The sequence below is a fragment of the Maylandia zebra genome, linkage group LG15 (genome assembly GCF_041146795.1).
Source record: "Maylandia zebra isolate NMK-2024a linkage group LG15, Mzebra_GT3a, whole genome shotgun sequence".
Lineage (NCBI taxonomy): Eukaryota > Metazoa > Chordata > Actinopteri > Cichliformes > Cichlidae > Maylandia > Maylandia zebra.
Genome location: NC_135181.1, coordinates 3,192,463 through 3,206,810, shown reverse-complemented (window position 1 = coordinate 3,206,810; position 14,348 = coordinate 3,192,463). Strand labels below are relative to the sequence as shown.

Genomic DNA, 14,348 nt, shown 5'->3' with positions numbered 1-14,348 from the left:
CCTGCAGATTCGCATTTATACTGGTCACAACTCATACTTGTTTGGTTGGGTTCCTTAAACATCCTGCTACTGCTACATCGAGTGATATTTCTTATGAGGAGCATATTTCTATGTTTGGGTGTTACCTGCTGCAGGACTCACCAGGTGTGAAAATAACCGGTGACTATTTAGCACAATGTAAATAATATTTGCTTGCTTGTTTGTAATTTGCACATGTAAACTATTTGGTCAATGCTGACCGCCAAAGTCCAAGAGAGATTCTGTGTCTCCCTCTAGTGGATATTATTGGGAATATCATCCTTTAGATTATTATCAAGAATATAAGAATTTAAAATGTTTTCAGGAAAGGCGGGCTGTTTCCAGCAGCGCTAGATAGACTCAAAACACGAATGAAATTAATTTAGCAGTGGAAATGGAAAGAAAAATGTGACCCGAGAGCACGTGTACCTCAGTGCCTGCGTGATGACGTCATCCAACGGTCTGACGTACCGCAAAATGGTGGTGCCCTTGTTACAATGGGGTCTGTTGTTCACTTGTTAGCCAACTTATTGTGATCAACTGTGGATTATTGCTACAACTGCCTGATTCAGGCGATTTATTCGGACGTCTACATGTTAAAGGTAAGAGTTGTGTCTCGTTGGAAGCGGCGGGGAGGTGAAGAGGCTGAATTCTGAACTACTTGTGACATGTCGGAAGCTTCGGCGTTACACCGAGTGGAGCAAGTTTGCTAGCCGAGGTTTAGCTAGCCGAGGCTGGTGCAGAGTGGCCCTGTTGATGTGACGGCGTTGGTTGCCCTCAGCTTGAGCGTTTCATAGATGTTAGCCTGTCGGTGCGTTTAAGCCGCTTCGAGTGTGTGGCTCGTGTTACCCTAATCTCCGCCTCTAGCGGCTTTTTTAGTTTTACGAAGCTAAGTTACCATCACAGCTAACAGTGCCAGCAGTAGCGGGTTCGTTGCAAAGCATTATTCGCTGTGTGTAAACTGGACTGTTGATTCTGCTGTGCTGCTGTATGCACACTGGGAGCCGACATTCACAGATCCGTGAAAACTATAGAAATATATTATGTTGCTATCTGAATCCATTTTAATCATCGATTTGTTTACAACGAGCCTGGACTTGGAGCTCAGTGTAGCTCAGAAATGTTTACTGCTCTTTAGCGTCTCACACCGTGGACTACAAGCTAATTACACTTTTTATAAGCCTGAGTGTGTATAAAACTGCGCTATGGCCCTCACAGAATACACTGGTGGCCAGGTTATAGACAGATCCTTTTTAAGAAAGAGACAGGATTTGTGGTACTCTTTGCCTGAACGTAAATATCTACTCGTGTGAGCTATGCTATTTAATGCTTTGCTGCCCTTAGTGATGATCCTTTTTATTTTTATCTCAGCAGTCCAGCACAGCGGGTCCATCCACCGCCTCTCCTCAATCAATGAAGGAATCCAAGGAAAACTCGTCAATGACGGGCCAGGCAATCTTGGACCATATAAAACCATGCTGGTACTGGGACAAGAAGGATTTAGCCCACACGCCCTCTCAGTCTGAGGGTCTGGACCCTGGCACAGAGGCCCGGTATCGCAGAGAAGGGGCTCGCTTCATATTCGACGTGGGGACCCGACTTGGCTTGTATCCTTGATTTAGATGATAGATTCATTGCTACAGCTACAAGAGAAAGGGTCACAAGATTAATCAGTGCCACATGCTTCAGTTTTATAGTTAAAGATAAAGAGACTTTTAAAAAGCAATACATCTGAAAACGCCTTTTATGGCTGTCTTGTCCTTTCTCACAGAACCTACTTTGATGTGAATGTGAACATTTTTACAGGGTCTGTCTGATATATACTTATTAGGGGTGCAACGATATTCGTATCGATATTGAACCGTTCGATACAGTGCTTTCGGTTCGGTACGCATATGTATCGAACAATACAAAATTTTTAATTTATTTTATCAACTTTCCTTCTGACGATGCTGTCTGTGTTGAGCGCTCAGTGAATCTGCGTTCGACTACTCCGCCTAGGCTGCACTGTCGAGCCTAGGCGGAGTAGTCGAACGCAGATTCACTGAGCGCTCAACACAGACAGCATCGTCAGAAGGAAGAGCGCAGGGCAAGCTAGCGAGACAGAAGTTAAGCTCTCCTTGCAACATGGACCTCCCCCACCCTCATTCAGATCTGGCGTTTGGAATTATTTTGGTTTTCATGTGACGTATGACCCTGAAGGTAAGCGAGTCATGGACTAAAGTAAAACAGTATGTTGGATGTGCCACGCAATGCTCAATTACATGGGTGGGAGCTAGTGTGTTAGCGCAGTTAGCTCGTTAACATGTTGGCCATCTAGCCCCATGCACGGGCGATCGGCGGTAGCTCGTTAACGGAGATTTGCCGTGTTGTGGCGTTAAGGTCATTTCAACGAGATTAACCTGAAAGCACTAGTGGGAACACAACGAATATGACTGCACATTTACGCCGACATCATCCTAGTGCAAAGACAAGTGGAAGCAGAAAAAAAACAAGCAAGCATGCTACTAACTTTAGCCGAGTCATTTAGACAGCTGTTAGCACATGATTCTCCTTATGCTGCTGAGAATATAGCCCAGAAGAAGCGGATAGTATAGCTTTTATTTTGGAAAGAGACATTTCTCTGTAATAAACTCTCTTTTCCAAAGATGAGTGATTCCTCAATCAGATACAGGGCTCGCAATATCGCTAGCCCGACGTCCCGGGGCTAGCGATCTTTTCAGTCGGGCTACCAAAATCTATCTCTGCCCTGCCCGTCGGGCTATTGTAGGAAAAATATATGTCAATGCTTTTGCATTCTTTCAGAAATGTAGCTGGGTAATTATATCATTGGCATCGGTGAGCCACTGTCAATATGTGACATATTGAAGTCGCGTTTGAATTTGCGCTTGTTTTTTTGCTTTCACTTTGCAATCACGTGAACTGTGTATAGAGAGCGACAGCACTGATCTGTGAGTGATGATAATTTGTGCACCAATTCCTCTGACATCGTCTTATTAATTGTTAGCTTACTATGCAAACATGACAAGTGAAATCTCCCGCAGCTTAAACATGTGAGAGGTTGATCGCGCAGAGAATCGCTGAGCTTATGTGAGTGCGTGTGTAAAAGCAGCAGGATTTATATTTGACTACGATGACCTTCACAGACAGATATATATTTTAGTTCTGCTGAGCCAAATAAGACAGGTCAGGGTGAAGAAGTGACAGCCAAAGAAAAGCTTACCACAAAACGGAGAAGTTATGACAAATCAGACTATAAGGCAAAAAGAAAGTGCAGCTTTATGGTTTCATGGACAAAATAATTTCTGTGGCTGCAATATGACGAGCTAAATAACCAGGGCTGCACATAAGTGGTCCGCAGGTGCGCATTCGCTGTCAAAATAAAAAACACGCACAAGGGTTAGGGTTAAATTTAAAAACTGTACTTTTGAGTTAAAATATATATTTATAATTTTAATAAATGACAAATTAAAAAGGCATGAACATTTTTTTTGTATCGAAAAAATATCGAACCATGACACCAAAGTATCGAACCGAACCGAACCGTGAATTTTGTGTATCGTTGCACCCCTAATACTTATATATAATGATGTTTGTGGAAGCATTATTAAAATAATTTTTTTTTAAATTTAAAGAGTCACATGTTAAAGCTGATATTTTGCAAACCGTTAATAGTCTTTGTGAGTCCTTGACCTGCATTCAGACACTATGACACACTGGCAACGGGCATCATATATTTCCACCGCTTCTACATGTTTCACTCCTTCAAGCAGTTTCCCAGATATGTAAGTCAATCTGATAATGGTCTCTGTTTGTTTCACTCCTGGAAGCAGACCTGATGTTTGTAATGGTGAAGTAATGGTGTGATATGTGTCTCGACAGGTGACGGGAGCTTGTTGTCTTTTCTTGGCTGGTAAAGTAGAGGAAACCCCAAAGAAGTGCAAAGATATCATTAAAACTGCCCGCAGCCTCCTGAATGATGTGCAGTTTGCCCAGTTTGGAGATGATCCCAAGGTGCAGTTCCTTGTATTGACCTTTGTTTTGAGAGGTTTTTCACTTGTGATTGCAGAAGCAGAATGGGTGTGAATACCTGTTTAAAAACAGGTGGTGTGTAACAGCGCTCACTGATACAGGCAGAATAAATGAGGTCCTGGTAAAACTGAAGTTTCCAATAACCTAAAAAGTTCCTTACTTATTTTTTTAGTGATCAGGGCTTTTATTTACCATTGCTGCCTGTAAGCGAAGCAGGCTTGCATTACAAACAAACTTTTATTCCTCGCTTTTATTAGAATAACTGTCTGTGTTCACTTGCATACAAAGCTTTGCTCAAACACGCTTACATTTCTTTAGTTTTAAGCTGGTACATTAGGTGTGTAATACCACAGTGAGCCATGACTCATTCTTTAAACACATCAGCGAGGTCATCAGAGCGTCACTCAACACAGCTTTATGTGCCCTGACTCACAGAGACAGTAATCAAACCGGCAGCTCTCACGGGGTCAAAACCAAACAAGAACAAGCTGTAAATGCAGTGGAATATGATTATGTCATTATGCCGCTTCACGTCTTTGCTATTAAAAACTCCCTCTCAACATTCAAGATTTTCTTTTTCCTCTTACCAGTTGGCGAGCTAAAATATCTATTAACTTGAAGTAGCCTCTGTTTCACTTAACCTTGAGTACTTTTGATAGAGCTGATAGATCTGTGACATCTGGACCTGGCTTATAACTTGTCACTTTGTTAGACACATTTACAGCACTCACATGAAGCGGCACAAGCATCTTACAGACGGCTTGTTTGCTTTCCCAGTCGCTCTTTAGCTTATTTAGCATCATGCTAGAATTAGCCAGTTTCTCCCAAAACATGAGCCTGAGTGCTTTACTCAGTTGAGCTGAAGCCTTTAGTCCAATAGCTTTAACTTATAGAGGGCTTTTACTGCCAATCATTTGCAGTCATACCAAATACCTCATTGGTATTTGGATATCAGCCTTTTAGTTATAAGCCACCATCAGTGTCCTGGCTTTTCTCACCAGTTTTTAGTAGCTTAACTACTGTCATTAAGTCAGAATTGTACATCAGCTTCTTTCTTACTTAAGTGTTTTTAAATGAAAAGTTTAGCTATTCGACTCTCATCTGGCTTATCGTTACTAATTGGAAGTAAAGGTAATGGGAACTTGTCTTGTTAAGCCACTAAAATTAGGATTTTTCCAAAAGACAATATTATTGTTACATTTTTTAAAAGGAGAATTTTTTGTCATTCATTGCCACAACAAATGGCAACATCCAGAGAAAACGACCACACATGCAATCTAGTTGTGAGCTTTCATGTTTTTAACATGTGCAGGATTTCCAGCACCTACAGCGTTTTTAGAGACTGCCTCCACATTTACGAGCAGGGTGTTTTTTGGAAGAACGATACTCTGACACAGCAGTAAGCTTTTAATTAGCCTGCTTGTTTTAACAGGAAGAGGTGATGGTGTTAGAGAGAATTTTGCTCCAGACGATCAAGTTTGACCTGCAGGTGGAGCACCCCTACATGTTCCTGCTGCGCTATGTCAAGCAGCTCAAAGGTGAGATAGGATAAGTATGACATCAGCTCCACAGAGCGTGAGAAATGATGGTCCTGTGGGCAAACTCTGACCTGTTTCACGTTACAGGGGAGAAGAATAAAGTGTGCAAGGTGCTGCAAATGGCTTGGACCTTTGTCAACGACAGGTGAGGATTTTGTGCGTCAGGTTTTACAGCCTGGTTAGTTTTCATTTGTAAGGAATGCAAAGTTATATGGTGATGTCACAATAACCTGGTGCTTCAACGGGCAAAAACTCAAACCACCTCTCGTGTTGTTTGCAGCCTGTGCACCATGCTGTCTCTGCAGTGGGAGCCGGAGATCATCGCGGTCGCTGTCATGTACCTGGCTGGCCGCCTGTGCAAATTCGACATCCAGGAATGGACCAACAAGCAGTCTACACGCCGCTGGTGGGAGCAGTTTGTCCAGGACGTTCCAGTGGAGCTACTTGAAGGTACTCAGCATAAAGACGTTCCACTTAAAGCCTCTTCCTTTGTATTTTTTTTTTTTTTGTCTTTACCAAAAAAAACATGTCTTTGCCTTCCAGACATTTGCCACCAGATCCTGGACCTGTACTCTCAGGGAAACAAACCCATCCCTCAGCAGATGCAGGAGAAGGAGAGGGCACCTGCTGCTCCGATCTCTGCTCCTCCAGCTCCACAGGGACAACCGCCAGCCGCTAACCCTCCTCCCCCACCACCAAAAAAGACTTCCCCTCAGGGTGGTAGCCCGTCACGCCAGCTTAAACGCTCACATGTAAGTATACATTCAGCCTGTGCTGTACAACTCGTGTTTAACATGATTCATGCACGGGGCTCATATTTTATTTCCTCTGTGTTACAGACGTCCCCCAAAGATGAACCAAAGGCTCCAGGTAACATGTTTATTAATGATTAGGCAGATTTTAAAGCTGTTAAAATCTGATGAAATTAAACTGAAATGTCTCCAAGAAAGCAACAAATTAATGTCAACGAAGAGCAGTTTAGAGAAAGATGAAAGACGGCAGTTAGATTTTCCTGGCAGGGTTGAGGTTTTTATGATTATCCAGGAGCACAGAAGCATTTGCTTACGCAGTTACAGTTTTGTTTTGTCTTAAAAAGCTTCTATTTAATTCACAGAACAAGTTGGATCAAAGATTCCTCGACTGGAGAGCCCCATGCCTCCTCTACCCACAACGCAGCCACCCCCAGGTAAGCGTGACTGTGTAGCTTACGTCATCTGCATTCTTTACACTGTCCAGGAAGTTCAAATGATTTAGAGCTGGATCAAAATATCGTTACGTGCTGGCGTCCTCTTAATACTCTGTTTGCGTGCGCCACCACAGCAACCAATAATGAGCAGCCAGGACCCCCTGCCTGCAGCTCGAGCTTAGAAGCAGCCCACAGTCGTTAGTCCTTTCAGTCTGCTTACGTAACCACATCTCGTCTGGACATTATTTCCCAAGACACGCATACCCCTAACCTATCCCAGACCAATCTGATTAGTGCTTGAGCCTCATAATGAGACCTCCTATGTGGCTAAGCCTGGTAGTTTTGGTCTGCCCGTGTGCTCACTGTCTGAGAATGGAGAGCTTCATTTTAGATCTTTGCAGTAGGGAAGCTGATTTTTATTAACAAGTCGTTTCTCTTTACTTTGTCCTTTCACTCCAGCTCCTCCCGCAGAAGCAGAACCAGGAAATGAAACAGCTCCTCCTCCCCCACAGGCTCCACCTCCACACCAGCCTCCTCCGCTGCCCCACCGCCCTCCTCCTCCACCACCTTCCAACTACTTGATGTCCACAACGAGCTCTTATATGTCTGGTGAAGGCTACCAGAGCCTACAGTCCATGATGAAGACTGAGGGTCCCTCCTACTCCATGCCGCCCAGCTACGCTCCCCCAATGTATCACGTCTATCCACCACCTTCAGCACCTCCTCCTGGGCCACCACCTCCTCCCTCCACATACCCACCACCCAGCTTGCCACCATCCTATCCACCACCGGTCTACAACAACTACCCCCCGCCACCGCCTCCACGCATGCCACCAGGCCACGTGCCTCCACCAGGGATGGCCCTTCCACCCACTGGGTACCCTCCTCCACCTCCAGTGCCTCCAGGACAGTCACAGGTGCCCTTGCCCCCTCCGCCTGGTATGCCTATGAACCGTGGCGCATGGATGAGATGAGAATGTGATAAGTCTGTGAACTGAGCTTGTGCAGAGCCACAACTGGGGCGAATAAAAACAACCAGGATCTTGTTATCTTGGAGCAAAACAGGAAAAGCGGAGCTGCTTCATGACTTAACTTCTGATAGAGAGGTGCAGGGTTGTGAAAGAAAGCGTGTAGGTAAATGGACTGTAAAGATAAAGTGAGGTCTGGACAGTTTTGTTATGGGAGGTGATAGGAAGGTTAACAAATTAGCAAATATGTAGAGGATAGGTACTCACAGTGCCCAGTTCCAGGAGCTTATGAGAAACACTGTCCAGTCATTGTTTTTATTAGTTTTTTTCTGGAAATTTATCAGGAAATAAGAGATTTTTTTTCTGTTGTCATACATGCACTCTCACTAATTGTGGGATGGTGAAATGTTCCAGTTTCATTCAGCCTTTGAGTGGATCTAAGGTTGGGTCTTGTGTTCCTTCCTTTATTCTGTCACCTTTATTGGTTTTCCTGAATACACCTCCCTTCACTTTGTGTTCTCTTCTCCACATTCTCATTGTTCTGCTGAGAGCAGTGTAATAAAATCTTAAGGTGGTTGAATATGCTGTGGGACTGTCGTATTGAAAGACTTGAACAGACACATGCTGTATATTTTTTGTGGTTTAAACAGCGTTTTTTCTTTTGTTTGTTTTTTACATTTTACTCTGATAACGCTGAGGTAGTGTTGCAAGACATTTCTGCTGCTTTTCCCCCCTCATGTCACCACCCATCTTCTCATCCGCTTCTGCACCCAGAGCAGTAAACATTAAAACAATAATTTCCTCATTCACTGTCACTGGTCTAAGAAGCCCAATAAAGAAGAAAAGAAAAACTGACTTCAGCTGTTCTTTATCTGGGTTTTGCTTTGGTTCTATTTTTTTTAAATGGTACTTTTTATGGCCGTAAGTTTAAAAGAGTCAAAAGTTCATCAAAGAAAGCAGAGCGAAGTACTTCCTCTGGGTTAGGTACCTCTGAGTGGCTGTTGCTGCAGTGGGAACACACACGCAGAACACTAATAGTTAAAAGGATGAAAAACTGCTTTTTGGAAGAGCGGAAGGTTACAGCCTGGGCAGGTCATCAGTAAACAGTGACAACTTTCCTACAGCCACACATAAAAACAACTATAAAAATAAAAAATAGCATCTTTTGAGTGAATCTAAGTACTCTGAGAAAAGAGACACAGGAAGAACAAGCAAAACCTGGGTGTGAGGCCACAGTGCTAACCGCTGCACCACCAGCTTACTTTTAAGCACCTTTTATTTCCTTGCACTGCAGGAAACACACACAGATCAACCACAACTAACACTGGACAGTTTGCAAGTGTAGATTTCAGTTTTTTTGAGCACTTCTGTATAAAACTGCCTTAGACTACTCTGTGCTTTGGTTTAGGTGTAAGAAAAGTTCTCGTCACCTGCTCTTCATAGCTGAAAATGGGGTCTGTGTGAAGAGAGAAGGTGTTGCTTCTTAGATTTCTCCCACCCTTTACACACCAGCTCATGTTCCTCTTTATCTCCACCAGTCAAATGTTTATGAACAGAGGCCAGGATACAGACAGATGAGCAGATACCTTTTCCACTAATCGGTTTTAGCAGTGAAAATGATACTCCCCCACTTCTTCAGTCCACCCATTCAACTGCTTATTGACGCAAATATCTAATCAATCGCATAGCAGCAACCCAGAGCATTTAGGCAGATAGACGTAGTCATGATGACCTGGTGAAGTTAAATGGGAAAGAAAGTGAGCAGCAGATCTCTTGGCAAAAATACGTAGTTGATGCCAGAGGTCAGAGGAGAATGCTTTGAGATGATAGGAAGGCTACACTGACTCAAATAACCAGTCATTACAACCAAGGTATGCAGAAGAGCATCTCTGAACATACAATTATATTATACAGCGCCAAATCACAACAACAGTCTCAAGGCGCTTTATATTGTAAGGTAGACCCCATCATAATACATACAGAGAAAAACCCAACAATCACATGACACACTATGAGCAAGTAAGACAGTGGGAAGGAAAAACTCCCTTTTAACAGGAAGAAACCTCCAGCAGAACCAGGCTCAGGGAGGGGCGGGGCCATCTGCTGTGATTGGTTGGGGAGAGAGAAGGAAGACAGGATAAAGACATGCTGTGGAAGAGAGACAGAGATTTATTGAGAAAGGTGACTGAAGAAGAAACACTCAGTGCATCATGGGTCACCTGATCCAGCACAACCTATACGCTATGAGCATCATTTAAATGTCACATTTAAAAGCCTGTGTGAGTATTGTTGCAGACCAGGGTTTTTATGATGTATTTTATGACTGTATTATGTTTTTACCTTGTAAAGCACTTTGTGACATATGTCTGTGAAAGGTGCTATATAAATAAACTTTACTTACATGTCCATTTTTCACCATAAATGTGCAGAAACTGTGTCATCCTATCCTGCCAACGTGGACCAAAATCACTGTTTTGTTTTCAACATCTACGCCAAGAATGAAGGCAGATTTGAAGGGAACAGGGGTACCTAATAAATTGGCCAGTGGTGCGCATTCCAGTTTTTGGTTTTACATTTTCATTTCCACTGTTCCGCCACCAGAGGGCAGCCTATCCCAGCTAATGAAAAAAAAAAAATGTAGCGCATGCTTAAATAAAGAGCCGTTCACAACATCATTAAGCAACTTGTTTATTTTCTTCCAAATGTTTCTAAAAGTGGACTATTTCATGTTTTCGGTCTCACCAGCGAAATATTCTCCTTTATTGGTGAAACCACGAAAAGAGGTTCCAGTCATGCTAGTTACTAAAGGAATAGACATTTACACTGTAGATTCTAGGTTTCTGTATTGTGGCTTTAGCATATAGGCAGGAAAAAAAAACACTACAGATGCTTTTTTTTTTTTTTTCTTCAAATATACAGCTGGGTCCAAATTAAAACACAATAAAGAAAACAGTGTGGCACGTCTCAAATCATTTGCCATATATAAAGTATTCAAAATTGTATAATGGCTTCAAATCGGTTCCTAGAAAAAGGACACTTTAAAAAAAAAAAAATCATACTTTGATTATTATTATTATTATTATTATATATATCTATATATTTTAACCCTTTAATTGAGAGTACCAAGGTGGACAAACGGGTAGCCTCAGAAATGTTCTAATTTGGAACAAATAACACTAGAGATGGGAGAGCCTGAGCTGTCGAGTCACTCGGCAAACTCATCAGACAACTTTAATAACACGAAATCCGTCTGATGAGTTTAAAACGTGACCGTTCAGTTACCAACTGCGCTCCCATCTCTATCTCACTATGTTACACCTGGCAATAAATACACCGACAAACAGTATTTGTTCATTCTGACATCAAGAAAAGTTTTTTGTTTTAAATGTTAGTGTTTTATGGTACGGAGACATCAAGGGGAAGACTTATCTCATATTCTAAAAAAGAAAAAATAACTTCAATAAAACACGCACTGCATAAACACACCTGCTGAATCCATGATGCGAGAAACGGTCTAATATCCATCTATGTGACTTTTCTTTCCCTACCCTTATCGTCAGAGATACAGTGGTGTGAAAAAGTCTTTGCCCCCTTCCTGATTTCCCAGTGTTTTGCATATTTGTTACACTTACATGTTTTGGATCATCAAACACATTTTAATATTAGGCAAAAACAGCCCGAGTAAGTATAAAACACTGTTTTTAAAATGGTGATTTCACTGATTAGGGGAGAAAAGTTATCCAAACCTACCAGTTCCTGTGTGAAAAAGTAATTGCCCCTGTTGTTAAATCAGGAATTAACTGTGATTAACCACAGTTCAGTTAAAAAAAACCAAACAAACAAAAAAAACCCCAAAAAAACCCCCAAAAAAACCCCCCACACAGTTCAGTTTCACTAAACACACTCGGGCCTGATTATTGGCAGACCTGTTGAATCGAGAAATCACTTAAATAGAACCTGTCTGACAAAGTGGAGCAGGCTAAAAGAACTCAAAAAGCAAGACATCATGCTACGACTCGAAGAAACACCTGAGAAACAAAGACACTGACAGCTTTCAGTCTGGAAAGGGTCACAGCGGTAGTGTGATGGGCTGGAGCTGCTAATCCGCCTCAGGAGGAAGACTGGCTGTTGTAAATGGAGCCATGAATTCTGTCGTCTACCAAACCATCCTACAACTGTCCGGCCATCTGTTTGTGACCTCAAGCTGAAGCGCACTTGGGTTCTGCAGTAGGACAGTGACCCAAAACACGCCAGCAATACCACCTCTGAATGGCTTAAGCAAAGTAAAATGAGTCCTGACCAGAATCCGATTGAGATGCTGTGGCAGGACCCTAAAAAGGCGGCTCATGCTCGAAAACCCTCCAATGTGACTGAATTACAACAATTCGGCAAAGATGAGAGGGCCAACATTCCTCCACAGCGCTGTCAAAGACTCATTGCCAGTTATTGTGAATGCTTGATTGCAGTTGTTGCTGCTTTATTGCGGTTTTTGCTGGCCCAACCAGTTATTAGGTTACCAGTTATCACTTTTTGCACACAGGCCCATGCAGGTTTGGATTTTTTCCCCATTAATAATAAACACCTTAATTTAGAAACTGCATTTTGTGTTTACTTGTGTTTTCTTTATCTAATATTTAAATTAGTTTGATGATCTGAAACCTGCAACTGTGACAAACATGCACTTTTCAAACCACTGTATAAAAAAAAGTTTCAGAGCAGATCAAACTGAGTGGGGAGGTTCAGGATATTTTAGTTATTGAATTACATTTTATTTTGGATGGATTCAGAAAATGTCTTCATCAGCCTTCAATCGGGCTGTAACCAGGGTTCAATGGCCCAAAAAAAGAGGATTCACAGGCAGATGCTACAGCTCCAACCATTCAGTCTCCTCCCACACAGACTCACACTCTTAAACACACTCACACACATGCGCGCACGGTCACAGATGGGCAAAGGTAAAGCTGTAGCCCTCCCAACCTGAGAGAATGATTGTCAAGCATGCACACAGCATACAATTTTTAGCCCGTTTCACAAAAGTAAGAAAATTTATCTGTTCCTTAATAAACAGAGCGAGACGGCAGATTCAGAATGGCCCGGATACATTTGAACGAACATTACAGAGAGAAGGAGTAAGAGCAATTCATCTGGAAAAGAATGATAATGATAACAATGACAATAACAAAAAAAAAAAAAAAGAGTATTACCAAAAGCAAACCCTGTTTGAGGTCTGTGTGTGTTTGTATATGTAGGTGTGTATGTGTGTGCTTTTTAAAACTCAATTGTTGATCACATGGCCACGCTAGAATACAAAATAAAGTCAAATCAACAGAAACAATGACGTAATGCTATGGTTTTATACATAATATACACGAGTTAACAGCGATCTCTAGACTTTATTATCCATAGACTTGTCTTACGAGCAAAAAGGCGCTAGGTCACAGTGGGTTTCACTTGGCTAACATTATAGAATGCTAATGCTAGTTATACTCATTGACCGCTGGAGGAAGTGGGGAGGCGGGGTCATACATGTGACAGGAGCTCGGGAGGGGATGGGGGTGTCTCTCTCCATAGAAACTAGTATTAATCGCCTCACTGTTGCCAACTTCTGCCCCCCCACCCCCGTCACCTGTGCTCGAAACCACGTCTCATCCCTAGCTTATTACAGCTCAGCTAAGCTCTAAAGGAGCGAAAGCGGGTGTTTGTTTACAGAGAGAAAAGAGAAAGCCTCCAAACCGATGCAGAAAAGTGGCGGGTTGGTGACACTAGCTGCCGGCTGTCAACATGTCAGCGCAGAGATCCAAAAACGTATACAGGCAACAACGAGACTAACAGGTCCATTCTGTAGCCAGTCTAAAAAGAGAGCGTTCGCCGGAGGAATGCCGGGTGCTGTCGGCAGGTGGGAGCACGGTGGCGTGACGGGTCCGTGTAGGTGCAGGTGGGAAGGTGGCGTTTCAGGTGAGTGTGGATCCTGTTATCTCTCCGTCTCTCTCTAGGGCTGATATGCTACAGCGGGCCTTTGAACTGGTTACCAGAGAGGTGCTGTCTAACGGACAGCTTTGATCCTGCTGCATCACCCAGTTTTCTCCACACCACCTGCGAACAGAAGAGGAGAGAAGAGGAGCTGAGCGAGGAAGAGGAACAGCGAGAGAAAGACGGGCAGACACAGAGGCTGGAAAGAAAAGACTTTCTTCTTCAAGAGGGAAAACTTCAAATGCCCACAGTTTGGCTTTGAGCTGGGAGGACTACACACACTCACACTACAGTAGAGCTTCAGTGCAGTGCAGAAGTCTCGAGCTTCTTTATATTTTGCTTTCAAGAAGCCGGATTTTCTCATAATTTTTTTAAGTGGTCTTGAGCAACAGTCCTGCAGCCTTTCTGAAGGTCTTTCAAAGTGTTTCTTTGGACTCATTCTTCAGTTGATACGTCTACTGTTCACTGAAACCTGATCAGAAATGGCTTCAGTAGAAGGGGTGGCCCATTCTTAAGAAAGGCAGGGTGTGTATGTATGGCCGAGGTCAGGAGACAGGGACAACAGCCATGTGTACAACACGGTGGAGGCCCTGTCATGGTTTTGGGCAGCGTTTCAGCCAGTGGTGTTGGAGGTTT

The 14,348-nt window shown here is 43.0% G+C and overlaps 2 protein-coding genes across 6 annotated transcripts in view; one reads left to right on the top strand and one right to left on the bottom strand.

The window, feature by feature from the left end:
• Positions 1-461: 461 nt before the first annotated feature.
• Positions 462-8,597, top strand: ccnk (cyclin K). 2 transcript variants are annotated; one of them, XM_012916191.5, is made up of 11 exons: positions 462-620; positions 1,390-1,625; positions 3,722-3,803; positions 3,901-4,032; positions 5,483-5,588; positions 5,676-5,733; positions 5,869-6,038; positions 6,132-6,340; positions 6,428-6,458; positions 6,703-6,774; positions 7,234-8,597. In XM_012916191.5, exons 1-11 carry the CDS (start codon positions 612-614, stop codon positions 7,746-7,748), a joined length of 1,620 nt encoding a protein of 539 aa, XP_012771645.1. In that variant the 5' UTR covers positions 462-611; the 3' UTR covers positions 7,749-8,597. The 2 variants fall into 2 exon arrangements, with proteins under 2 accessions (XP_012771645.1, XP_014268911.1); XM_014413425.4 differs by having other exon boundaries at positions 466-620; positions 1,393-1,625.
• Positions 8,598-10,416: 1,819 nt separating this feature from the next.
• The window catches only part of ccdc85cb (coiled-coil domain containing 85C, b), a 48,650-nt gene continuing 44,718 nt past the window's right edge, over positions 10,417-14,348 (bottom strand). For all 4 annotated transcript variants that reach the window (XM_004542227.6, XM_004542228.6, XM_004542229.6 and 1 more), the window contains one exon: positions 10,417-13,835. In XM_004542227.6, coding sequence (XP_004542284.1) covers positions 13,746-13,835 — 90 coding nt within the window. In that variant the 3' untranslated portion in view covers positions 10,417-13,745. The remainder of the gene's footprint in view (positions 13,836-14,348) is intronic.

Coding starts and splice junctions, on each gene's coding strand:
- ccnk (XM_012916191.5), top strand. Junction 4,033..5,482: donor AGTTTGGAGATGATCCCAAG/GTGCAGTTCCTT, acceptor TTGTTTTAACAG/GAAGAGGTGATGGTGTTAGA. Junction 6,459..6,702: donor AGATGAACCAAAGGCTCCAG/GTAACATGTTTA, acceptor TTTAATTCACAG/AACAAGTTGGATCAAAGATT.